At 47.2% G+C, this 26,208-nt stretch overlaps 1 protein-coding gene across 1 annotated transcript in view; it reads right to left on the reverse strand.

Annotated features, from left to right (window-relative positions):
- Positions 1 to 475: 475 nt before the first annotated feature.
- TMEM50A (transmembrane protein 50A) overlaps positions 476 to 26,208 on the reverse strand; it is a 41,087-nt gene continuing 15,354 nt past the window's right edge. The window contains exons 6-7 of the mRNA XM_085647839.1: positions 18,628 to 18,694; positions 476 to 830 (exon numbers count right to left, since the gene is read on the reverse strand). Coding sequence (XP_085503965.1) covers positions 785 to 830; positions 18,628 to 18,694 — 113 coding nt within the window. The 3' untranslated portion in view covers positions 476 to 784. The remainder of the gene's footprint in view (positions 831 to 18,627; positions 18,695 to 26,208) is intronic.

Genomic DNA, 26,208 nt, shown 5'->3' on the forward strand with positions numbered 1-26,208 from the left:
CGGCCGTGAAAGTGACGCGGCGGCACAGCCGTAAAAGTGAAAGTGATTGCGTGCTGGAAGGGTGCCCGCGAGCAATGCGAGGAAAGCCCGATGGCGCCTGTGCGCATAGCCGCACACTCTAGGCCACACGAAAAGCATGTGGTCGGATTTTTTAAGCCCACTAACAAAATCTCGCCAGAGCAGCGCATACGCTGGTTCAGGCGAGACCTAAAAAGCCGCATCAGCCCATCCAATCTTGAAATGGCTCCCTCTCCCTAGCCGCCCGGGGTGTGTCCCCGATTTTGTGAAGCCAGTCTCTCCAGGAGGCACATTTATGAAAACTGATATTTTAAACCTGATTTTAAACGGATATCTTAAACCTGCGCAGACAAGTTTAAAACTTGTTTCAAAGGCACAGCTCCAGCACTAGAACTAATTCTGGATTTGTAAGTTTCAAAGCATTTTTTGTTAGCAACGTTTACTAGTACAAAGAACATTTGGTAGAATGGTATATATTTTATTAAACATGTTAGCAATAGATACATATTTAACAACAGAATACATTCAAAAACAACTTAGTGTTTTTTAATTCATAATTCAGTGAAAGTACAAAAAACATCAATGCAAAAGTTAAGCAATTAAAAAAAAAAAACCTAAATATGCATTTAGCTTCTCACAATTCTATATTGTCTATTGTATGACACCAAAAGAACAGTTACGTGACACAAACGGGCAGAAAGTGACTCAACATGATCGTGGAAAAGTGTGTTATAAAACAGGCGAGATGATTTTTCTTTCAACACATTCACTGCCATAAGTCCTCCGTACGACCAAACTTGAAGACCAAGCCCCTAGAATTATTAAAAGAAAAATAAAACACATTAGCCTCATTAACAGTAGGTTCATGCACATATGACAAGTATGGACAAACGCTCGCCTGCCAACTTAAAGCTACATTTAAACAAGTTAGGCATAGCCAATAGGTCTCGCTTTTGGGACCTTATAAGTATTTAGTTTTGCAGCACAATATCCTTGGTGCAACAACATCACCTGTTGCATGGCTAAACCTTGTACTTATAAGTGTTTAGCCATGCAACAGTTGATGTTGTTGCACCAAGGATATTGTGCTGAAGTTATGCAGCACAATATCCTTGGTGCAACAACGTCAAGTGTTGCATGGCTAAACACTTATAAGGTCCCAAAGGCGAGACCTATTGGCTATGCCAATGCTTGTTGGAATAGAAATATGTCAGAAAAATATAGCATTTGCAGTTAAAGTGTTTCTTTCTTTTTTGGATCCATTTCACAGGGTAACAAATAAAGGAAAGAGGATAAGAGCTGTTTGTTGAAGCCATGGTTTTTAACACGTGAGGAGGAGCGAGAAAGAAAGAGAGGGAGCGCATGGCTGGGAGCGGCCGAGCAGAAGTGAACACTGTAGGGAGGTGGGACATGCGTATGGTGAGGGGTTGAGTTTATCATATTTAGAAGGGGGACCCTACACAGTGGTGAGAAAGATAAATCCATGCTATCGGTTGGTTTTATTGCGATTGGACCAAAGACGAGCCAACTTAAACGTTTTCCACTGTACACATCAACAAGGTACGGTGGTACTTCCAGAAATAGTGTACTTTCCCACCGGGGAAATTAATGTTGTTGAAAGAAAGACGAGAAAACCAAAGTAGCACTTCACTAGAAAAACTCTTATAAGTGGCACTAGTGTGAGTTTGTGAATAAAACCAACCTGCCCTCTTTGCCACCACTCTGTCTTGCTTTATTTAGTGTTTATTTTTCGTATTTTGAACCTTTTTTTTTCTCTCCGTGCTGAGGCTGCTCTTTCAAATAGAAAAATATCTGACAAAGACGACATTTGCAGCCTAAGTGTTTTTTGGATACATTTCACATCGCAACAAATAAAGGAGAGGAAAGAGAGGGTAGGCGTCATTTGTTGAAGTCATAGTTTTCAACTAGTGAAGAGGAGCGAGACAGAAAGAGAGGGATAATAGAAAGAGAGAGGGGTGGAGGGGCAGCAGCAGAGCAGGAGAAGTGAACACTGTTCAAAGAAAGAAGAGAAAACGAAAGTAGCTCTTTACTGGCAAACTTTGCAAAGTAGTGCTAATGTGTTTGGTTGTGAATAAAACCAATCTGGCCAATTTTCGTGCTTTGAACCATTTTTTTTCCTCCTCTCTAGTCCGAGGCTCCACTTTGGAATAGAAAACATCTCAGAAAAAGACAACATTTGCAGCCAAAGTGTGCGTTTCTTTTTTGGATCCATTTCACAGGGGTACAAATCGAGGAAAGAGAGGGTAAGAGCCGTTTGTTGAATTCATGGTGCTCAGCAAGTGAGCCAGAGAGCAAACCTAATGCCGTCAGATGTCCTCGTTGTAAAATGTAAGCACAGCGAGTTGCCACTTCGGAACTGGAGCTCATGTAAAGAACTCTAATACCTTCCGTTCGGGTTTGTGCAGGGCCCGACTGGCCGTAGCGGGCACCGGGCAATCCCCCGGTGCGCCGCACGGGTGGGGGCCAGTTTTGGGCCCCTGGAGGTCGTGTTTGTTACAGGGCCGAATCGGCCCTGTAACAAAATCGTCCGAAAACCGGCTCTGGCTAAGAGCTCGGTGGCACCACAACCCCCCCGCGAGAGGGGGGAGTGGGGCCGCCGAGCACTTTGCCAGGGCCGGTTTTGGTTCCCAGTCCGGCCCTGGGTTTGTGCTACAACTGCAAAATAAATAACAGGAAATCGGTGCCTCCGTTAGCATGCGTAGATACTGAAACGCTCCCAACTGTGCACCCCTAATTGCAAAGTAAAATTAAACATTCCTTGATATTAGTGCACAGAGCAGTCGCGCTGAATATAAAACAAATATCCTTGTTGTAAAATTTTAGCACAGTGAGCTGACATTTTTGGAACTGGTGCTTACGTAAAGTGCTCCGTTACCTTCCGGTCGCAAAGGGAATGCCATATGAGGCAACCGGCAGGGTAAAGGATAAAAATTAAAGGATAAAAAATAATCATTTGTTACTCAGTATAGTGGCAAAAATTGAATACTGCGTTATTTCCAAGTGTTTAACAGAGGAGGGCCATGTTCGAGTGAGTTGCAAAAGCTTTAAAAAGGCCTTTCTCTCGAATCGAGTGCAACTTCGCATTTGTAAGATTTAAACCTGTAAACGAGAAACTCAAGCGTACTTTTCAAACCCGCAAGACAATTAAGTCTTGTAAAATGCTCAAAGCAGGGATTTTGTGTTACCGCTGACAGATAAACGGGCCCGGATTTAGATGGACAAACTTTAAGGATACGGGTTTGGCTCCTCAAAAGGTCACCGAGATTTGGTCACATAACAAGATGTGTTGTATACATCGCGTTACCTAGCACACAGTGTATTAGATCCAAAAAGTGAAAAGATTTTTTAATCGAATGGAAGAATAAGTGATACAATATGTAAGGCGCAATTGCCTCTCCACATTAGTGGAGGATTAGGTATCACGTGGCAAAGAGAGGACCGAAGCATGCTTTTAAGCCCGTGAGCCAGATATGGTTATGTAAGCAAACGGACGAGGCTTGCTGGTTGGGGTTATACATCTAAGCGCAGACAAAAGGGCAGTGAGTAAACAAGCGGCCGTGAAAGTGATCGCGGTCAAGATTGGCGCCCGCGCACATGCACTGTAGCTCTAGGCTGGCCTGGTAGCACTTTTTGGAGCCCTCTCAAAAAGTCTCGCCAGACCAGCGCATGCGCTGGGTCAGGCGAGACCTAAAAAAAGGCACTTGCGCTGTCAAAAGTCATAAGAAGATTAACTCTCAAATGAGGTCATATGCCGTCATTCATCAAATGAGAATGAAGACACTTTTCCTAGTGTCCTGGAAGCTATACTTTCCATTTATTGATGTTTTCTTGTAGAGTGCACTTAAAGCACACAGATGCCATTTGGGGTTCAATATGTCCAGCATCAATACGAGATAGAGGTGTTCCGCATACCCAATCTGGCTCAGCATAAGTGTGAAGAGAGGAGGTTCGCATTACTCCATAATGTCCACATTAGGCCAGATTTTCAGGTTAGACAATATGTAAAACGTTGACATTCTGGCTTGCTTTATGGAATGCAGAGACATTAAGGAGCACGAACAGGGACTAAACCAAGATATCTGGTTGCTACTTCATAGAATAATTCGTAAGATGCAGAGAAGGACCTAACCATTGGCTGATGCAGATATTACAAAAGAGGAGGAAATGTGTTTTTGAAACTGGATGAATAGGAACAGAGGTCCTAGCCACAGTAAGGCCTTGTGACGCATGCACAAGCACTTGAATACCACATGTTTATACAAGGTGAATTAGTGACTGCTCCGCAAGCGATCAGAGATACGTATTCTACGAGAAAGACCCAAGATCATGCTAGCTTCCATCTTCTGACCTGGAGCGGACATGAAGTTTTGAAGGAGACCCAAATAAATGGCTTTGTTGTTGTCCAGAAACCTAAATATATGGCCTCTGTGTTGACAAGATTAGCTGAGAGATTTGCCTCAGTGATCCTTTTAAGGCAAGCCAGTGGCAGTAGATGCAGAACGTTGCAAAGGCTCTAGAAGTCCAGAAAACAAGAATGCACAAACTTAAACCAGTTATGACTTAAAAGAAAGTGGATTATAAAAATGGCCCCATGTGGAAATTTAACAAGGATCCAGGCAGCGTGGAACAAAAGGTGGACAGCTGTGATGTAAAACTGCCTAGAATCAACTGATTGCATGGCATCACGAATATACCTGTAATGAATGCTCTAGAGGTTCATGGGTGGAATGCCAACAACCCACTTGGTCGAAATTTAGCTCAATGATGTGGTCAAGAATTTTGAACAATATTTTGAAAGGATAAAACAGAGGAGGTGATCCAAAAGTATGCCCTGTAGGTGAACAGAAGGTCACATGATCAAAACCAGCAAGAACAGTCCAATGTTAATCCATTAAACAGAGCTTATTGTTGGCATGCATGGCAGCCCAGATGGCAACCCGCCCTATATCATGCATACACCATCACACTGAAAAGTAACTGGAGTGCCTTGGTTCTGAGAGAGCAGACATTTATCGCTCCCAGAAGAGAGGCTGACTTTAAGGGGCAGATTATGGGATTACAGAAGAATACAGGGTGGTAAAGAAGTACTTGTGTCATCAATTGGAGTTCTAAATAAGGAAGGTTTCAACTGTCCTTTGCCCAGTCAACATTCAATATTTATTTTAGAACAACATTTCTTTAAATTCCTCTTACATCCTTAGAGGTTTCAGTGTGCTGCAAAGACATTAAAGAGGTGCAGGTTGCTTAGTTACCTTGTTATGTATCTTTTGACCAGTAAAGATACTATTACTCTGTGCAAATACAGCAGATTGTAAATGCTGTGGGTAGGTAATGGGAGTGTGTCCGAGAAGGCTAGTCTGATTCCCAGCTTATGTATTTTATCTCCTACTCCCAAAGCACTGTTATTTGGAAAGAAGGTAAGGAAAGAGGATTTGGCACATGAACAAGGAATGACTCCTAAATGGCATTCAGTCCTTGATGACCATAATATACGGTTCGGTAGCTGCGAAGTACTGCAACTCACTCACTCTTTTCTGAGAGGATACCCAAAACTGCAGGGTTCCATGTCACTCGCTACCATCAATTCCAACCTATACTTTGCCAGCATTGCTTTTGATAATTTTCTCTTACATGGGGAAAAAGACTAATAGGCGAAATGCTTATATAATCTCCACCACTTTTAATTAATTGGTTGGATTCAAGTCTATTTGTTTGGCCTACTAGGCTACTGTAGACAGAGACCAGCCATATTCAAATGAGTCTTTCGCCTCCTCCAATAGGAACAGTCCAACCTGCTCTAGCAGGTCAGTTCCCATCGAAACAGAAACACAAGCATCCCCAGACTGGCTTCAACCTTTTGGGGGGTGTCTGTGAGGGAAAGCTTGAGTCCAATGGCACAGTCCGCACGGCACCCATTTATGGGCATTGCCTTCCTTATTTAAGATGTCTCATTGCGAAACACAAAGAAGTGATGTATGGAATGGGAAAGCAGAGGCCCAGGTCCCTCAAAAGGACAACTGGATGCTCAGGTAGGATATGATAAAAAATAGCCATTTGATTACAGACCAAGAGGAATGATCATAAAAGATTTTATAACCAGTTAATCAGGGAATGTGCCATAAGACAGCCTATCCCTGCTGGGCTGAGCATGCAGAGAAGCAAAAATCAGTGAAGTCAAGAAGGCTCGTACTCCTGCATCACAGGACATTCCTCAACGGAATGCATACAACTGATGTAGCAAGATAACCCCCAAGAGCTCAAGTAGTCATGGAAAGTGGCTTAGTCACAAGAGGAATCCAATCAGATTTTCATGGGGTGCATCAAGAGCTGGAGTATTTGGGGGGGCGATGGGAACTCGGAAGGCAAACATATCAAAGTGAGCTACAATCCAAGAAAAGAGTGGAACAGGAATAAAGCAAAGTGCTGCGAAGTTCGGAGGGTCCCAAACGTGAAGACTTAAATGTGGTGAAAAGAGCGCCCATGCAGATTCTTTATGCTTCATAAAACCATCCTCATCGGAGCTTGCATGATTTCAAGAAAATTCACCCAGTTTCACCTCATGCCCTAATTTTGTGTGCATTTTTGATAGAGAAGCTGCAAGAGTTGGTGAAAGGGGAAGCAAAACGCACTGTAAATGGAATAAGCTGAGCATGCAGGAAAACCACATTCCCTCTAGGCCAGAAAGGGATCTAACTTTGGCCATCACTCAGAGGGTCTGATTATATTTGGCTCAATAATCACAATAGGAGCATTTGTATCAGTTGAGCCAAGTGCCATATAGGCGGTAATGACAACACTCAAATTTCATGAGATAGACCAGCTAATCATAATAATCAATACTTATGTGCACCCTAAGCAAAGGATAAAAGCTGCAAAAGAGCTAGTTAAAGAGCTGACTAGGATTATAGAAGAGCAGGACGCAGAACATATCCTGGCAGGCGATTTTAATCTTCACCTTATTGAAACTGCGTCAGAAGATGAACTAACGGAAGCACTAACCACAGTGTGGGGGATACCAAACCAGGGCCCAGCATATTGTAACAAACCAATTTGAAGTTCAACCTATCTACTCCAAGATCTCGAACAACTAAATATGAGAGCTCTGAACGGTGGATTTAAGGAGGACGATCCGCCAGTCCTGACTTTTTACTTCACAATTGTATCTTCTTACCTAGCCTTCACCTTCGTAACCCTCCAAATGTTCCACAACATCGACTCCTTTAGAATAGGTGACAACGAACAAAGTGAACATTTGCCACAGAGGTGACATTAAAAGCAAACAAAGGACAGCTAATGGAGGCATGTTATACAATTGGCTCAGAATACACCTTGGATTACAAACGAATAAGGTGTAAACCCAATTCAATTGAGGAAGTATCTGAAATTACAAAGACACTACCCTCTGCCAAGAAAATGACACGTCAACTCAACCTACAAAAGCTTGGGGGAATTTTACAACAGCCCTTACGGAGAAATTCGCCACCAGGTTAGTAATGAAAACGGGAAAAACAGCGTCCATTTTGCCTGGGCAGGCAACCACACCAGAGATAAAGAACTTCAAATTTACAATAAACCAAACACTAAGCAGGCTTCGCAAAACACCCCAAAATCTAGCCCTGCAAGGCAACCTGCGGAAACTGAAGACACTATTAAAAAACAGAAGAAATGGAATAAAAAAGGCAATAGAATGAAAAACTCTTGGAATGGATGACTCCAAACTTCAGAACAGCGCCTGATTCTGGCAGACGATTAACAGTCTCCAACAACTGGCTCACCAAGGAATAAACTCCAACATAACAGAGACTAATTGGGCAAAATACCAATTCAATCATACAATCCAAAATGACAGCGGCATCAAGCCCAGAGGAAAAACAACACAAAAGGCCAGCAAAGCTACGTATAAGGATCCCCCCCGAGCAAACAAAAACACCCTGAAGTAGAAGTGGCGGCAGGCCCTGAACCATCACTATACAGCAATGAAGATCGCTACAAAATAACTACAACACAGATCAAGAGACAAATAGCCAAAGGGAGGCTAGAAGGAGCCCCAGGCCCCAACAGAATTCATCCAATTCTGTAAAAGCACGACACAGAACACTGGAGCAAAGCATTGGCCCCAGTCTTCAAGGACATACAGGACACACAAACAATCCCAGAGTCATGAAAAGGATCGACGATCAGCCCAGTTTTCAAACAGGGCGACAGGAATATTCCAGACAATTATCGACTTGTTGCCCTAATTGATATAGAAGCTAAGCACTATGTGGAAATAATCCTTGAAGATCTAACATCCTGGGCATCGGCAAATTCCATCATCCCCATGAACCAAACCAGGTTCTATCAAGGACAGGGAACCATTACTAATGCTAGATCTGTTGACGGATGCGGCTAAGGTGGCAAAGTACCCCCTAATCGTATGCTTCATAGACTATAGCGCAGTTTGCGATCATGTAGACCATGCTAAACTATGGCAGAAATTGGATAAGTGGGGGATACAGAAACCCCTTTTAAACCAGCTGATATCGCGGCACACCGACCCCTGGGTCAACATCAAACTAGGAGCAGGGACGCACCTCAAGGCGAATCACCAACTCTAAAGGGCTAAAGCAAGGGTGCGTTTTAGCACACCATGCTTTTTAATCTTTGGCTGGCCGGCCTCCCCCGGGAACTGGACAAGAGCACTCCACATGCCCCTAAATTGGGACAAAAATCGCTGTCCAACCTGTTATATGCAGATGACCTGGTGCTGTTAAGTGAGACTCCCATTTGCCTGCAACCTCTCATGAATACCACTAATAGTTTCTCTCAACGTAATACACTGAATATAAATCTTAAGCAAAATTATGACAGTAAATTATCATAAGAGGAAAAAGATCAACTGGTACTTGGACAGGCATTGTTTAGACTCGGTAACAACCTAACCCTTGACCCTTAACTACAGGTGATTCGAGCAAAGTTACAACCAATGCTAACGTATGGGAGAGAATCAATGCAAGGGAGAGATTCAGCGGCCTTGGAAAATTGCTCTGTAGATGTTGGTTGATTGTTTTATCTATCTACTAAACTATGTGTCACCTGTCCAAATACGCTTAGAATTTGGACTACAAAAACAATCGGTGGAAAGGAGGGGTGCATATATAAAAAGCTGGCACAAGATCAGAGGTGCCAAAGCAGGATCCCCAAACTTGCACCTTTTGAATGAGCGGTCATGCAGTGGAAAATCATTCACTAGGGAGCACTTGCTGGACTCTCTGAAACGACTGGGACTGACCAACCTCTGGTCAACCTCTACAGATCACAAGAGCTTTAAAAAGATCGCAACAAAAGTGATAAGAATGGTGTTTATTACAGAAGATAAGGAAGCACTGGCTAAAAGGGCTCATGGCTGGACAGTGCTTAGTGACTACAAAGTTCTTAACCCTCAATTTTTATTTAAAAACAGGAGTCAAAATGAGGATAAAGGAAAAGTTCCTAAAGCTCCGCTTTGGCATTTTACCAATTCTTCCGCACCTGCCGCCCTGGATAAGGAGACCAGGAGAGCAGATCTGCCACCTTTGCGAAAAAGGAAACTAGGACCTTGTGCATATCATCTGCCCCAAACTAAAGGACACAAGACTCAAGTGTACTTTGCAACCAGACATTGAATAACAACATAGCTCAGCCGTTTTCTTACTGTTACTTAATCTGAAAGACTACATGTTGAAGCACAGGCACTTTAAATCTGATGAGTTGTAGGAGCCCTAAAATGTGAATTTTAATATGTTGCATTTTATGATGGTTTTAATTCTTTTTTATCTTGCATTGCATTACATAAATGAATTTGTTAATGATACGTGTATGCAAGAATTTTTATTATTCATGCATAATAACAATAAACTAAAAAACTCTAGGCCACGGTAGTGTTTGTCATGTGGGGTCTGCAAAAGGACTGAAATAGTGAGGCTTGGTCAGTACAAAGTCATCATTTAAAATAATGAAAAGAGCTTGGCGATGTTTCAAAGAGTGACCATGGGGTAACAACTGTCAACCCCGTGTTACAAAACAAATATTGACGAAATTCTGGAGTCATTACCTGGACCCCCTCTCCAAGAGATACTAAGCTCTTTGCTTACCAGATTCTTTCATTCAGTTTTCCCCTCTTCTCAGACAACGGAGCGGAGTTATAGGTTTCTATAATTTATATTTGCATTTAAATATACTTTTGTGCATGCTTGTCACCCAAAATAATCCATTATATCTGGCATATACTTAGTATCTCTATTTAATCTCTCCAGAAGTCAAGGATTTAATTAACAAGGAGTGCCACTGCCCCTCTCCCCCAAACACTCTCATGCAGGAGCTCTCTTGAGACACAGGCAAACAAAGAGAAAACATGCCCTGCTGTAGACCACTTTCCTTCGGTGTGCTACCAATGTGGAAAGGTGTCATCAGTGAAGTCATCAGTGATGTCCTCGACCAGGTCATGAATGATGTAATACATCATGAGCAGTGCATTGCGGGGGCGCGAGTTATAGTTAGCTCAACTAACTACAATGGTCAAATTTCACTGGTTTTGTACGAATTAAATCTCCAACTAACTTTAACGTCCCTGAAACCTGTGGTTTTTTCAGTGAATTTCTAAGGTTTTTTCAATGCTACTTTAAAACTATAAGGTCCCTGAAACCTATGTTTTTTTCGGTGCCGCACACAAGCGTGTTTTGAGTCTTCTTTATTTTTTTTTTCAAAATAGAATACATTATTTTCACATTCAGGGCATAGACAATTCCGATACATTAACCAGATACTTATAAACATTAAATTTGCATTGTTGATAATTATGGCACTTGGTGTTATAGAATCATAAACATCTCGATAAATGCAAACTTTCTTCACATTACATTTCCAGTTCCCCTCCGTTGTCAGTGTCCGCATCCTCCTCTACTCTTATGTCGGGGGGTTCACAAATGTATCCCCTGTACTTATTCCAGGCCCCCCATACCTTGTTCCATTTCCTCGGACAGCCACGATTTAGAAACACTGCTTTCTCGGCCGCCATGGCCACATCAAGATCCCCGCACCAGGCAGCAAGCGACGGTGCCTCTCTCGCCCCCCATTTTTGTGCGATGTTGCGCTTTGCCACCATTAACCCCATTGTTACCCATTCCTGTGCTGGGCGTGTAAGATCGTTCGGCTCCCACACATTTAAAATGGATCTCCTAGGCTCGGGAGCCAGCGATATCTCCACCACCTGTGATATAGTCCTCATCCCTTTTACCCACTATTCCATTATCTTGGGACATTCCCACAAGGTATGAAGGAAAGTACCCTCCTCCCCACACCGTCTCAGGCAGTACGGGTGTGTTGCCGACCCTATTGTGTGTAGGATATTTCTAGTGTAATAAGTTCTATGTAAGATTTTTAGTTGCACTAGCTTAAGTCTAGACGGTATCCCCACCTCCCGTGGTGAGGCAAGTGCCTCCTGCCATTCAGAGTCGTCGAAATCGCCCACATCTCGTGACCATTTCCCCTCCCCCCCCCCGCCCCCGAGTGCCCCGTGGGGGTCCGGGAGATTGTTCAATAGCTTTCGATATGTGAAAGAGGTAGCTCGTTTATACATGCAGTCGGTCAACAGCCTATCCTCTAAGGGGGTGGCTTCAGGGACCTCGGTGCCGGGTGGTAGGGCCACCTGCAGCGCATGTCTGATCTGCAGGTATCTAAAGCATTCAGAGGGCGCCAGGTCGTATTGTGCCTGGAGGTGCTCGAACATGGCTATTCCTCCCTTATGCCACATATCAGCCACTGTCGAAATTCCAATTGTATCCCATTTGTCAAAGCCCTTGCAGTGCCTCAAGCCGCCCAGCCGCTGTGTCACCCACAGAGGAGTGAGCTGGGTTACCTTCCCTGCCCATCCCATTTTAGCATGTGCTGCATGCCAGATGTCGACCGTCTGCCTAGTGGGTCCGAGTAGTATCGGTGTATGCTTTTTGTTGTAAAGTGCGGACATCATGCCTTCAGCCCGAGCCCATATCTATCTGCCATATAGGCGGGATTCGTCTGTGGAGCATGCACCCATTGATTGATAACTTTCAAGTGCGCCGCCCAATAATATAGCTGTACGTCCGGCAGTGTAATGCCCCCATCGTACCACCCTTTGGTGAGCTTGCGCTGTGCGATGCGTGCAGGTTTGCTCCCCCACATTAGCACCGAGACCTGAGCCGCAATGTGCTTAAAGTAGGTGGGCGGTTCCGAGTACGGCGTATTTTCGAGGGCATACAGGAATCGATGCAGTGCCATCATCATAAAAAGCGCTTCCTTCCCCAGCAGCGTTAGGGGGAGTGTCCCCCAGTGGACGGCATCTCTTTTTAGACGTTCCAGGGGAGGCAGAAGATTTTTCTTAAAGAATTCATCCGGGTCCGCCGTGATGTAGATTCCCAAATATCGGAATCCCGTCACCGAGATATGCAGTGGACAGTCCTCTGGGAGCTGTGGCGGCGGGCCCCGGAGCACAAAATTATTGATTTGGACCAATTGTTAGTATAGCCCGATGCACGACCAAATTGGTCACATAAATTGAGAAGTACCAGGATGGATCGCCTGGGTGAGGCCAAATAAAGCAGAACGTCATCCGCATACAGCGATATACGATCTTCCCAGTCTGCTATCCATCGCAGGCCGCTTATCTGGGGCTCCCACCTGATCCATGCCGCCAGTGGTTCCAGCACCAGCGCAAACAATACCGGTGACAGCGGGCAGCCCGGACGCGTGCCTCGGGACAGTGGGAAGTCATTGAATATGTGCCCATTAGCCACTACGTGGGCCAGTGGCTTTGTGTAGAGCAGGCGTACCCATGCACAAAACTTTGGGCCAAACCCCAAGTGCGACAAAACCGCAAACAAGAAGGGCCATTCCACCATGTCGAACGCCATACGGGCATCCAATGACAGGATAAGTGCTGGGTCCTGTAGATAAGGTATACGGGCCATCACTCCATGCAGTCGCCTCAGATTTAACGCCGTGTTTCTACTAGGCATAAACCCTGATTGATCCGGGTGAACCAGGGTTGCGAGATGCGGAGTAAGCCGTAGCGCAAGGATCTTTGCTAATATTTTGGCTTCAGCATGAATTAAGGAAATGGGGTGATATGATGTAGATTCTTCCAGGGGCTTCCCGGGTTTCGGGATCGCCACTATTGTGGCTACACGCTGATCCTGCGGGAGTTCTCCCTTCGTCAAACTGTCCCGGTACATATTGAGTAGGTGCGGGGCCACTGTCCCCGCCACCCTTTTGTGAAGTTCTACGGGGATTCCATTCGGTCCTAGCGCTTTCCCTGACTGTAAGGAGCCAATTGCTACCTGTAGCTCCTCGGTCGTCAGATCCGCCTCTAACGTGAGGGCTGTCTCCGGCGCAAGCTTGGGCATCGGAATATCCTTGGATATAGGTCAGCGTCTTTTCCATTGCCATCGCGATGTGTACACCTGCTGAAAGTGCTGCGCTAGTCTATGTACTATGGCCCGTGGGTCAGTGTCCATTGCATTATCTGTCATTCTAAGCTGCGCTATCCACTTTCTATCTCGCTCCCTTTTATCGAGCCACGCCAAAAGCTTCCCAGCTTTATCGCCGGCCTCATACACCTTATGTCTCGTTGCCGAAAGTCTAAGTGCGGTCACCACCCTCAAATGTTCCCTGTGCAGTTGTTGTTGGAGGTGTAGGGCGTGGGCCGTGATGGGAGTCGGGTTTTGTGAATGCTGTGTGTCAGCCCACTGGAGCTCCAATTCCAAGGCAGTAAGTTCCCGCCGCTGCTCTCGCTTATAGCCTGCTATAGAAGAGATAGCTTGCCCCCTGAGTACAGTCTTATAGGCCTCCCAGAGGGTGGATGGGGAGTGGACCGACCAAGCATTTTCCCTGAAGTATTGTTGTGACGAGGTGCGTATGGATTTCATGATCTTGGGAACTTTCAAGTATCCAGGGAATATGGGGAATATTCGCCGCCTTCCCCCTTGGTGATACGTGTACGTTAGGACCACTGGCGAGTGGTCTGAAATACCTCTAGGCCGAAAGTCAACTGAGTCTACGTGCTTGAGGCTCTCCGAGGAGGTTACAAAGTAGTCTATTCACGACAAGCTATTATGTACCGCAGAATGAAAAGTAAATTGACGCGCCATGAGGGGCTGATGCCGCCAAGCGTCCACCAGCCCCATTGCCTCCAGAAAACCCCCGAGACGCGACCCCCCCATCGCCCGCTCCCTCACAGGGTGCCGGTTCATGTCCCCGTCCACCACGTCATTAAAGTCTCCTCCAATCAGCAGTTCTCCTTCCGGGAGATCAAGGAGGAAGTCACTCAGGGCCGGAAGCGCAACTGCCTGTAGCGCCGGGGGAATATACACCGACACTATGTTGATAGAGTGTCCCTCCCATTGTCCCACCAGAGCCGCGAAGCGGCCATTTGTGCCAGTCTTCGTTCTATGTATTATGAGTGGCGATTGTTTACGTACCAAGATACCCACCCCGCTGTTCCTTTAACGCTGCAGTCTTTGCCTCGTGTTGGAGCCGTGCTTCCACAGCGGGGCACCTCGCAACCCGAGCAGGGCCGCTACACATTCCAATCGAAAACACCCAACAGCTGTGCCTTCCGTGGGATACCAGAGATTAAGGGCGTTGAAGCCGAAACATCTTTGGTGCAATTGCTGTGGGGGCGAAGCTGTTTTCCCTGCAACTTACCATTAAAGAAGGCTCAAAACACGCTTGTGTGTGGCACCTCATTTGTTGGGCGTTTTCGACTGGAATATGTAGCGGCCCTGCTCGGGACGCGAGGTGCCCGGCTGTGGAAGCACGGGTCCAACACGAGGCAAAGACTGCAGCGTTATAGGAACAGGGTGGCCACTAATGGTGAAGGATACAAGCAGGGACCCAGTCTGAGTCTCGACATGCAAGCTACTATAGGATTGAAACAATTTGGAAGACACAGCGGCATTCCACTATGGACTGTGAACCATTGAACTACTTAGACCACAATGCTGCTGTGAGGCACACCCACTGGGCGGAACGTTAATTAGAAGCCGCGAGTGCGGCGTGAGACATTGCAGCTGTGACTTCCGTGGGATACCAGAGATCAAGGGCGTTGAAGCCCGAAATATGTTTGGTGCAATTTGCTGTGGGGGCGAAGCTGTTTTCACTGCAACTTACCATTAAAGAAGGCCCAAAACACGCTCGTGTGCGGCACCTCAATTGTTGGGCGTTTGATTGGAATATATATATATATATATATATATATATATATTCAAAAATAAGATTCTCCTCTTTTTCTCAGGAAATAATCGTCCAGCACTTCAGAAGGGTTAGGTCACTCGGATCTTTATTTTAAACGACAAACATCTACACGGTTCAGCAGTCTCAGCTGCCTTGTTGAATATATATATTCTTATGCACTTGCATGCATTCTGTAAGCACTGTGGCGCAAGGGTCTTAATCGCTCTGCCCCGTTACCTTGCTTCACCCTGTGCGAGGTGTCCTCTACTTGTCCCTCCTCTGCCAGCTCTCTCGGTGCCATACCACCCTCTCTTCTTACCCTGTCTGTGCCTCCTTTGCTGGCTATGTCCCCTTTACCCTGCCATTCTGTGCCCCATATTCCTCTGCACACCCCCCCTCACTGTGGCCCTGCTGGACTGTATCTCCTGTCCGTCTCCATTTGGTCCTCTTTAATCTCTCTGTCCTGGGCTCCCTAACTCTCTTCCTGTGCCCCTTTTCCCTCTCTCCCCCTGCCCTAGTACATTATTCCCTGTGCCCCATTTGCCCTGTATCCTTAACTTTCCTCATCCTCTCCATGTGTCCCCTTCAATGCCTATGCCCACTTAGCCCACTCTCTTTCTCTGTCCCCAATCTTTCCGTCTGCCCCTTTGCCTGCCTAACCTGTGCCATCTTTGCCCTGTCTCCCTCTCCATCCTTACCATCTCTCTGATCCTTTGGCTTCTCTTTCAATATTCCCGTGCCCTCTCCCTGTGACCACTTGCCACCTTCCTAGGCCTCTTCACCAGGTAGCCCCTAGCCTGGGCTCTTCCATAGCTCCTTTATTGTGGCCCCTTTGCCCATAGCCCCTGAACTCTCTTTGTGCCCCTTCAGCTGGCTGTGTTTCTTTGCCCTCTTGTTCTCTTAGGCTCCATTCCATCTCTTCGTGTTCCCCTTGTTTCTTGGGCACAGTTGCCCTGCATCTCCCTTTTCCCTACACCCCCCATGCCTCCCCTTTTCTCTTTGACCCCTCACACTTTCTCTCTGCCTCTTTGTTCTCCTCTATGCTCCTGATGCTGGCTGCACCTTCTTTATCTGGTCTCATTCTTAGGCCAAATGATGCACAGGGAGAGAACATAGAGACTATCTGTCCCTTGTTTTCCCCAGACGTCTTTCTCTCTCCCCCTCCCCCCACGTCTCTCGTATGCCTCCTGGCCTTTTTCTATGCCCCTTGCTCTCTTCTCAATGCTCTGTTGCGGTCTGTGCTTCTTTTACCCCCTCTCGCTCCCTTAGCATTCACGTTTCTCCCTGCGCCCACTTTGCCTTTTGCCCTCTCCTTGTGCCACCTTTGCCCCGTCTCTCCCAATGACTCGTGCCCCCTCTCTTTGTCCCCTCTGTTCTCCGACTTAGTCACTTTCCCCTCTCACAGTGCCTGTTGTGCCCCATCAACGCATCGCAGCGCTAGTAAGCGCAATATAAAATGCAACTGCACTGTCCCTGCCCTTTCTTTCCCCGGGCCCCTCGCCCTCTGTGTGCCTTCTTTACCTTCCTCCTACCACTTTGGGCCCTCTCTACCTGGGACCCTCCTCTTCCTGCGCCTCCTTTCTCCATCGCTCCACGGGGCCCTAACCCTCTCCCCGCGTCTCCTCTACGTCTTCTCTGCCGGGCCCCTCAGACTCTCACTGAGCCTCCCTTCCCCCATCTCTCTCCGGGCCCCTCACCCGCTTCCTGCGTCTCATTTTTCCCTTCTCTCTCCGGGTCCCTCAGTCTTTTCATGCGCCTCCTTTGCTCCTTCTCCCTCCGCGCCCCTCACCCTCTGTCTGTACCTCCTTTGCCCCTTCTCTCCCCAGGCCTCTCAGCCTCCCCCCTCCCCGTCCTCAGCTCAGACTGACTGATGCCCACAGCGGGCTGCTGGCCGGGCTCCGTGCCAGCGCCTCGCAGAGCTCCCGACCCACGGAGGCAGGAAGAGCGATCAGCGCCCAGGGCAAGCAGTACGCATGACAGAGGCTTGGACCAAGCCAGCCCCGACCCCGCTCCAGGCAGCCTGGCACAGGGGAGGCACTCCACTAGGAGAGCATGAAAGGAAAACGCATTGCATGTGGGCTGGGCACACGCTCCATGGACATTTTAGGTGATTGCTCTCTGGATTATCACGGGATGCCGGTCTCGGCTGCCGCTTTCCGTACCTTTGCAGGCCTCGATTGGTCCAGATGTGTTCTTTCATGCCACTCTATCACTTCCGGGCTTCCCGTCTCAGGTGCCGAATTGTCCCAGTCCCGGCTTGCTTCCGCTGCCACTCCTGCCAGCAGCTCCTCGGATGTTTAATGCCCAGATTCTTCCTACGGCATTGGATTCCTTATCCCGTGTGCGAGGCAAAAGATGGCTGCGTGCCCCCCCTCCCCCGCAACTCTTAAATCAAACCCCAGGGAGGTGGTGGTCCCCAGGGCACTGTGGGGGGGATTGGGGCCCCCCACACACATTTTTTCAGTGCACCGGGACCTGACCCACCCGGGGACTTCAATACTTCGTTTTTATTTTTACTCGCCCCCAGCGCGAATTCGGCCGATTTTTTTTTTTTTAATGCTTTTTTGGGCCCTGGGGGTCCTTGTGGTACCCCCTGAGCAGGCCTAGGGGGTCAGGATGTTTCTACCCTGCCCCCTTTTCTATTTTTTCGAGTTTGTTTTTCTCTTTTCTTGTGACTTTTGGAGTGTTGACAGCCAATTAGAATAAAGCTCGTGGTCGGGAGGGTTCGCGAACCCTCCTCTGCCATATATATATACATTTTTATTTTTTGATTTTCTCTGCAACTACTGAACGGATTTACACCATTTTAGAAAAGGTCGTTTTCTGAATCAAGCACTACCATTTTGCCAAATTTGGGGTAATTCCGTTCAGCAGTTCAGGCGGTAGCTCGTCCCAAAATTCCCTGAGGAAATTAACATGGGGAAAACGCGTTTTGGGACCCCCCTTTTTTCTCAGCCACCGCTTCACGAATCACCCCCAAACTTTCAGGATAGGAGCTGACCTGGATAGACTATTTTTTGAGAATTTCGCGAAGATTCGTCAAACGACGCCAAAGTTATTACCAAATCAAAACACGCTTTTCCTATGGAAACTAGGTTCTAACTATAACTACCTACTGGCGAATATATATTTGTATGATACCTTTATAAGTTCTTTATACCTACGAAAACAGAACCAAATAGTTCACTTGAACATAGATACATTGTACAACACTGAGGTTTGGCACAACGAGATGGGGTAAAGCTGCTTGGTTTATTTGAGAACAAACATCGGGTTAGTATTTTTCACCTGAAGCTGAAAATAGGAAAGTACACAGTAAAATCTCAAGATGAACGTAAATAAAAGGCAAGAAATTGGCCTTACCCAAAAAATATGAATGCATTCTGGAAAAAAACTGCGATTCCGGGATATACTTCTTTTGATTTATCATCTGCATATAAAAAAAGTTATAATCAAGATAACACAAATAGACTCAAATAAATGAACATTAAGCATTACTGCCCTCTGCAGAAGACCTTGATGGTGCTCAATGACAGGGAAGAGTGATTAACAGTGGTTAATTCTGGGTTACTTCAGGAAAAAAGGGTGATTAGTGTCTGTAATCCCCCACTTCTACAAGCAAGTAAACACAACACTCCCTACCCGGGTCTGCTTTATGATCCTTCACTTCAGTTTTACCAACATCAGGAAGGCTTTCAACACAAAGCAGTAATTTAGATTATTGTAATGTATTCTGAATGGTCAACCAATCTCATTATTTGCCAGATGGAGTATACATGGTGGCAGTTCTTCCTGGACACCTATACACTCAAGAGTCATATTACAGACAAAACTACGTTTAGGAAGGTAAAGGAGGTAATTATAACATCTGAAGTAAATGTCATGCAGCAATAAACCCAAATATGTGGCATTCATGCTTAATTAGGGCTTAAACCTAGTTTGTTACAAGTGCAGAATTTTTCTGTAGAGAATTACAACACCTAAAAGGTTAATGTCACTCTAGTTCCAACGTCTGAAAGCAAATCGTGGCTGGATGCAATTATGGCCATATGCTTACTCAATTTAAATATTCAGGTTTTATCTACCCTCCGTTCCAAAGAATGGAAAACTTTCCAACAGTGGCTAATGGGTAAGCCTTTTATGTTATGGCAACCCTCCTGAGATTTGGAGTGAGTCATGGACCTCATGGTTGTAGCCGGTCATCCAGAGTCTTTGGTGTGTGCATAAAGGATACATAAAGCATGTAGCCATCACCCAGGCACCTGCCTGTTCAACAGGGGTGCCGCTTGACAGACAATAAGAATAGCCTAAGTGAAGCATTATTTGTCTGCTTTTAGGAGTCCAACATAGCAGAGAGGGGAATTTCTAGATCATGAAAATGTAAATGGTGGATCTTCACCCCTGCCACCACACCACTCCTCTTGCAGTATCTCCATGCCTACCTTTAGAAGTAGTGCTGGAACAGAGTATAGCAAGTCAGTTGTTTAGGGTGGCAGGGGGAATGCACATATTTCTAGGGAAGGGCACAGATCTCATTGTACCATAGCACCAAAAAATACATTAATTAATCCTCTTCTCAATCTCGACAATGCATACAAAGCCACTCCTCACTTATTTAAAAATAAGTGATTGTGTTTCTTGCTTTATCTGCCTCCCCACATACCTTCACGTTCCTCACCTCCATAAAATAAGCATTTCCATCCTTTCTCTTTACTCACAGTGAAAATAATTGGTCTTGTTTGCCAAAGCCAGTTGAAATTAAAAATATATCTTTTTTTCTCCTGCCAGCCTACCCAAGAAAAGGAAACGCTGTCTCTACTGCCATAAGCCTGCCCTCACCCTCTATCTTCCAGCCTATATCCAAACCGCCTCTCGTAAAAAAAAAAAAAAAAACATATCTGGTCTATGTTACCACATCCCACTCATAGGAAAAATACTGGTTTTAAACTTTGTTGGATAACCAGTATTGTCACAGCCAAAAGGGTCTCGCCTTTTGGAGTAAAATAAACAAGCATTGAAAATGCAATAGGTCTCGCCTTAGATTAAGTTAAACCCATTTGCTTTGCTAATGGTATTGCATAGCAATGCAAATGGCTTTAACTTAATGAAAGGCGAGAACTATTGCATTTTTAATGCCTTTTTTTTGCACATTATATAGCGCAAACTCGACCCAAAGGTATCAGAGCGCTCTACACGAGCATCAGTTACGTTACACAAGGACACATTCATTTTTGGTATGCGCGGGGACATTAAGTGATTTGCCCAGAATCACAGGGTGCTGAGCCGATGCAGAGACTCGAATCTGGTTCCCCAGCGCCAAGGCCGGCAGCTCTGGCCGTTAGGCCACATCACCTCCCTTAGCTTGTCCAGCACACATGAAGATCACAAGACTAAAACCAATAACCAGTGAATTAGCCACCAACACCAGGTGCCAGAGTAGAGAGCTACTCCGCAGAAGCCCCTTCAACCCGCAGCATCAGTTGTTTGGGGTTTCTTTTTTTGGTGCGGTTTGTAAACTGCTAGTATAAAGCAATTTATGTTTTTGCGCTGCACTGACCTGACCCCTCCACTATTGATGCCTGGAGAGCTGGGGGTGATACGGTGGGGGGGGAGTTGTCTCTGGTTGGCCCGTAGCCTCCCTCTGTGGGGCAAGGTAGGAAGCCCTACTCTGCCCCTGCAGGCCTCAGTAGTATCCTTTAACTGTGGCTCTGATGCCAGGTGATGAGAGGTGCCAGGGAAGCTCGCCTAGCCATCGCCACTGAGGTTGGTGGCTGGTCAGTGGCAGGGGCTGAGGGGTTGGTGACTAGTCTACAGCAGAGGTTTAGAGTGGTTGGTGGCTGGTCTGTGGCAGGCGCTGAGGGGTTGGCTGGTGGTCTGCGGCAGGGGTTGGTCCCTGGTGGTTTGCAGCAGGGGTTAGAGAGGTTGGTGAGCGCACAGGGAAGCCGTTGTTATGGACTAATGAAACGAAAGCCTTTAGCTCCCTTCTAACCCCCAAACTCCATCTCCTGACCACTCGAAAAGAGTGACGAGAAACCCTGTGTCCCACCGATGGGGAGTGCAGAAGGGTGAGGGGTGTGTGTATATCTGTGTGGATGTGGTTTGTACCCACACACCCTAGAGGAGATCGTCTCTCAGGGCTATACGTATGGTAGCTCAGTGTGGGGGGCAGGAAGGAGGGAGGGGGAGAGAGCGCAGCACCACGAGCGATCAGTCCGTGGTTCACTCAGGGGCTGCAGCGGAGGCTCGAATATACTGGACTTAAATCCCCACATGTTAGAAACCATCTCGAGGAGCGAAGAAGCTGCCTTGGAAAGTAACTCGCCCAAGATCACAGAAGTCTGGCCAAATGAAGGCGCCAGGATAACACAGGTGACCTGTTACCCGATTCCAAAGCAAGTGATTCGGCACCGAGGGCAGAGATGGGGGGGGGGGTCGGGGAGACATTGCAAAAGCTGCTGGGTGAAGGGACCTATCCTCCTAGTGCCTGGAAGCTGCAGGGGGGGGCGGCTAAGCGCTGCGCCTGTGGATGAGCGCCTTTGAGGCCTGTTAGTACACGGCACATGTGGGAGGTCCTGGCCTTGAGGGGGCAGGTACGAGGGGCTGCTTGCCCCGGACTACAGTCCCGAGGCACATGACAGGGTCAACCACGCAGCTCGGGGCCTCAGACCCTTTAACGCCTCCCAGGGGCCAGAACAAAGGAGAGAAAACTGTCAGAAGGAATCAAACATAACCTGAATCAATAGAAAAAGAAAGAGTGAAACAGGACAGGAGGCCCTGGCCAGGAGCACGTGAGCCAAGACTGGGGCTTGTGGGAGAAGGTTCGAGGGGTCATGCAGGACTGGACCTCACACAGCACCAAAGAAACAGGGAGGACAGTACCTGGTCTCCGTGGGTCCGAGGGATGCAACAACCCGCCACAGGAAGACAGCTGGCGACCAACAGGAGCCCAGGTGCAACCATGTTGAGGTGACTCCTCTGGTGACAGATCGGCAGGCTTCAGTCAGGCGGAGTCCAGTGCCGAGAAGTCCAGAGAAGTGCTTTGAGGGACGTTTCTAACAATGCATGTTATACAACCCCCTGCCCAGCAGCACCTGAACCCCTTCTTAGCAGCGCTTCACAGAAGCATCCCTCAGAGCAGCTTCTAGGCGCACCTCCACCTACGAGCCTCGACACCCGCCCCGCAGCGCCCAGAGAGGCCCTCGTCGGCGCTAGGCCCTGCACCCCGTGACTGCTAGGGGGGAAATGACTGAAGCTCCTCGACGCAGAGGCCGAGAGGCAAACACAGCCTGGTGATGGGCGGTGGGGCCCCGGCCCTGCTCTCTTCTCTCACCACAGGGTTGAAGCATGGCCCATGCAGATTCAGAGCTCGCTGTTATTTTTTGCAGAGTTCATTTCTGTCTCTTTTTTCCGAGGGAGGCATTAATGAAACTGCCGTTTGCTGAGCCGAAAAGGGCTTGTGTGTATATATTTATCTCTGGCAGACTGTTCTGGCGCTGGAGGGGGGCTCGGAGTCCACCCGAGTCCCTTTATGCACACATCTTCGGAAAGCGCCTCGCTTGATCCAGAGAACGGGCAGCGGTGTCTTGAGGGGAACGTTTGGAAAAAACCTGATGAGCTGCAGGACTACGTAGAGCAGCAAAAGGGGAGGAGTTACAGTGCGCCGTGCAGAGCATGGTGCTCAGCTCTGCTCCTATGTAAAGTTAACGCGGCGCATTTTATAAACCAATTCATTATTGTCCCAGGAACTTATAGAACTCACCTGCCCATTTCGTATAATTAATAAGTAAGCGAAAGCATGCCCTCGGGTCAGCAGCCACTCCTGGTTTTACGGGACATGGATCGCATTACTCTGGATGATCGGTTTAACTGCCCTTCTCCAACAAGCTAGCGGCATTGTGTAGAAAAATAGTGCGTCCCAGCTAATTAAGGCGAGTGTGTGACGCCACAAGTGCGAGATCCAATCCTGGTGGGAGGGGCTAAAAGGAGACAAGGCAGCAACAAGGAGGGACTAAGAAGCCTCCTTTTCAATGGTGAGCCTGCGTTTTGCTTGCAGGATGACACCAGCGAATGAGAAAGATGGGCGAGGCTTCAACTCCGCCTCTGAGAGCTTCGGAATCAGAATTGATTCCAAGAAGCTCTCGATGCCGAGAGCAGCGCATGCGCTGCTTTCGACACCCGAGACCTAAAAAAAGAAAGACGAAAAAGCAAGATGACATCATTTCCTAGGCGTGCATCACCACGCATGCATACGAAATGATGCGGGAGCCATTTTTAGGTCTCGCCTGGCGTAGACTGCGCAGACATGCGGAGTCTCGCTGGCGAGATTTAATGAGTTAGGGTAGATTTCTCTAGTGGGCTTTAAGCCCCGCCACTCTTTTCTATTATGCTAAACGGTGGCCAGCCATTGGAAAAGAGCGTCTAGTGACGTACACTTTTCTCTTTTAGAGCCGTCCCAGTTGGACTGGCTCGGTTACTTTACGTTCGTGGTAAAAGTTTTTCTTATCTTTATGGGGCCATGTGTTTCAAACATATGGCCCCATAAAGACAAGAAAGCTTTCGTAAAGGACGAAAGTGAAAGCGGACTGGGGAGCAGTGGGGTTTAAACGACGAATGCAAAACAAGCACAAGCAATGCAGAAGAACAGGAATGAACGCTTGACTCTTTACAGATATTTCATTTATGTGCACATCTCTTGGGCTGTGCAGGGTCGGATTGGGCAGGGACATAACGGGGCAGTGAGGGCAGCTAAAGTTCCCCAAGCCCCTTAACCCGGCCGAGCGCTGGGCACATCACGGCCTCTGCAGGCGCCTGTGCGGGAGGGAGGGCCGGTCATCGGAGGGACAGATCACTTGTTTTTTTTCACAGTTGCATCTCATATGTTTTTAACATTCGCCTCATGGTGTCTTGCTCTATATTGTCCTGTTGAGGATTCCTGCATTGCCATGATATTCCAGCTCCCTTCGTGTTTTGCATGTTTTGCTTGGGAGCTGTCCTTTTGTTATGTATAGAAAAAGGGGCCTGCCTTGAGGATGTGATTTTATTATCGCAGTAGGGTGGGAGAAGATACCTTTGGCTTTGCTAAAGACTTAAGGACCTAACTTTGAAGACATCCTGTCACGCGTGATTACTGGTACTTTAAGAACATGTGGTTGGACCCACCTTAAAAAGATCAGCTTGTGTACGGGTGGAGAGTGATGGGGGGGGTTGGGGAGCTGGGACTGACACGAGAAACGCACATATATTGTGTTGAGATTTGTTTAGCGCTTTCTGTCCATGTCGGCGCTGAAGCGCTTTAACCACATTTCGCAATAAAGTATATTTGCTAAAGTCATGGCAGGCGGCCCGTCCAGACCTGCGCACCGTGCTTTGTGTGCGTCCCCTCGCAGACAGAGTGCGCGAGGACGTAAAATAATTTATAAACACTGTTCTCGCCGGCGGAGGATGTTTTTGGAAGAGCTTCTGGTACAATATGGAGCATCACGGGCTGCAATTTCACACTCCGCGGAGCACTGGCCCTAAAGCGAGCACCCCTCTCCCCTGACCTCCCTCCCCCTCCCCTTATTTCTTTCCATATTCTCACCCCAGTTCCAGCTCTGTTTATGAGCCTGCTCCATCGTCAGCACCCCAGACAGAAGAGGGGGGTGTGCTGACACGAACGCAGAATGTGGGGTCTCACGTGTGCGGCTCTTTATCCGGAGCCGGCACTTTAACCTCTCAGGGCGACACTGTGGAGGGGGCACATGTGACACAAAGGGGCTGCTGGGAGATGGGGAGCAGCCTGGGGGAGCAGGCCAGTGTGGGTGAGGGTCTACAGACTCCCAGCACCGCACGGGTGCACATCTGCAGTCACACACCTAGACAAAACACTCCACACAGAAACACAAACAGAGGCGCATGAAACAGGCCAGCTCCCTCACGCACACATTGGCACTCAAAACAAAGGCGCATGAAAACATGCAAAAACTCACCACATGCAGTCAAAAACAACGAATAGCAAGCACAAACGCAGGCCCACGCTAGACACCAACAAACGAGCACCCAAACCAAGACGCACGTGTCATGGGCAAGGAATCCACATCATATAGAAAAACAAACAAAAATACATATGTGCAAGTGTATACACATACACATAAGAAACACACAGATACATCTAACACAAACACATGGGCACAACCAAATACACACAAGCAATGCACTTGAAAATACAAAAAGACACAACACAGACAATCCACTTTCAAATACAGACACTCACAATTACATAATTGAGCATGCACAGTCACTGCAAAATAAATAAAAATGAATGCCAATACACTCACAGACATATGGAACTGAACAAACACAAACTACTACCAAAGGCACTCACAAACACATGATGTCGTTATAGGGCACACGTACCATCCCTACACACAAACTACTGCACCTGTCAACTCATTCTCTCTCTCATACACACACACACACACACACAAATACATACGGATGCTGAAAGTTAAAATAAGTATACTTGGATATGCTTCTCCCATACTTAACTTCAAACACAATCTTAAAGCATGCACATGCACTCACAAACACACGAACAACCAAACACACACAGGCCCCGACATGCGCATCTGCAAAGACAGCTAGATAATGCATGCTTCCACAATCGCCAAAATTCCAAGATCCTATATTATACATATTTAAATATATATTTAGACCCACACACTCAACCCCGTGAAGTTGCAGGTATGTGAACATACACATACACACACACATTGTCGCACAGTGCTCACGTTCTTCTTGCACTATGCACACATTCATGTATTGTAACTACACGCACACACAGACACACGGATACCTACTCGCACTATGTACAAACACCCACACAGTGCTGTACCCGGGTCCAATTGCACGTATACAATCAGGGATACGGGGGGGCACATGGGCGCCGTAGTGTAGCCGGGCCTG

The sequence above is a fragment of the Triturus cristatus genome, chromosome 3_2, assembly GCF_964204655.1.
Source record: "Triturus cristatus chromosome 3_2, aTriCri1.1, whole genome shotgun sequence".
Lineage (NCBI taxonomy): Eukaryota > Metazoa > Chordata > Amphibia > Caudata > Salamandridae > Triturus > Triturus cristatus.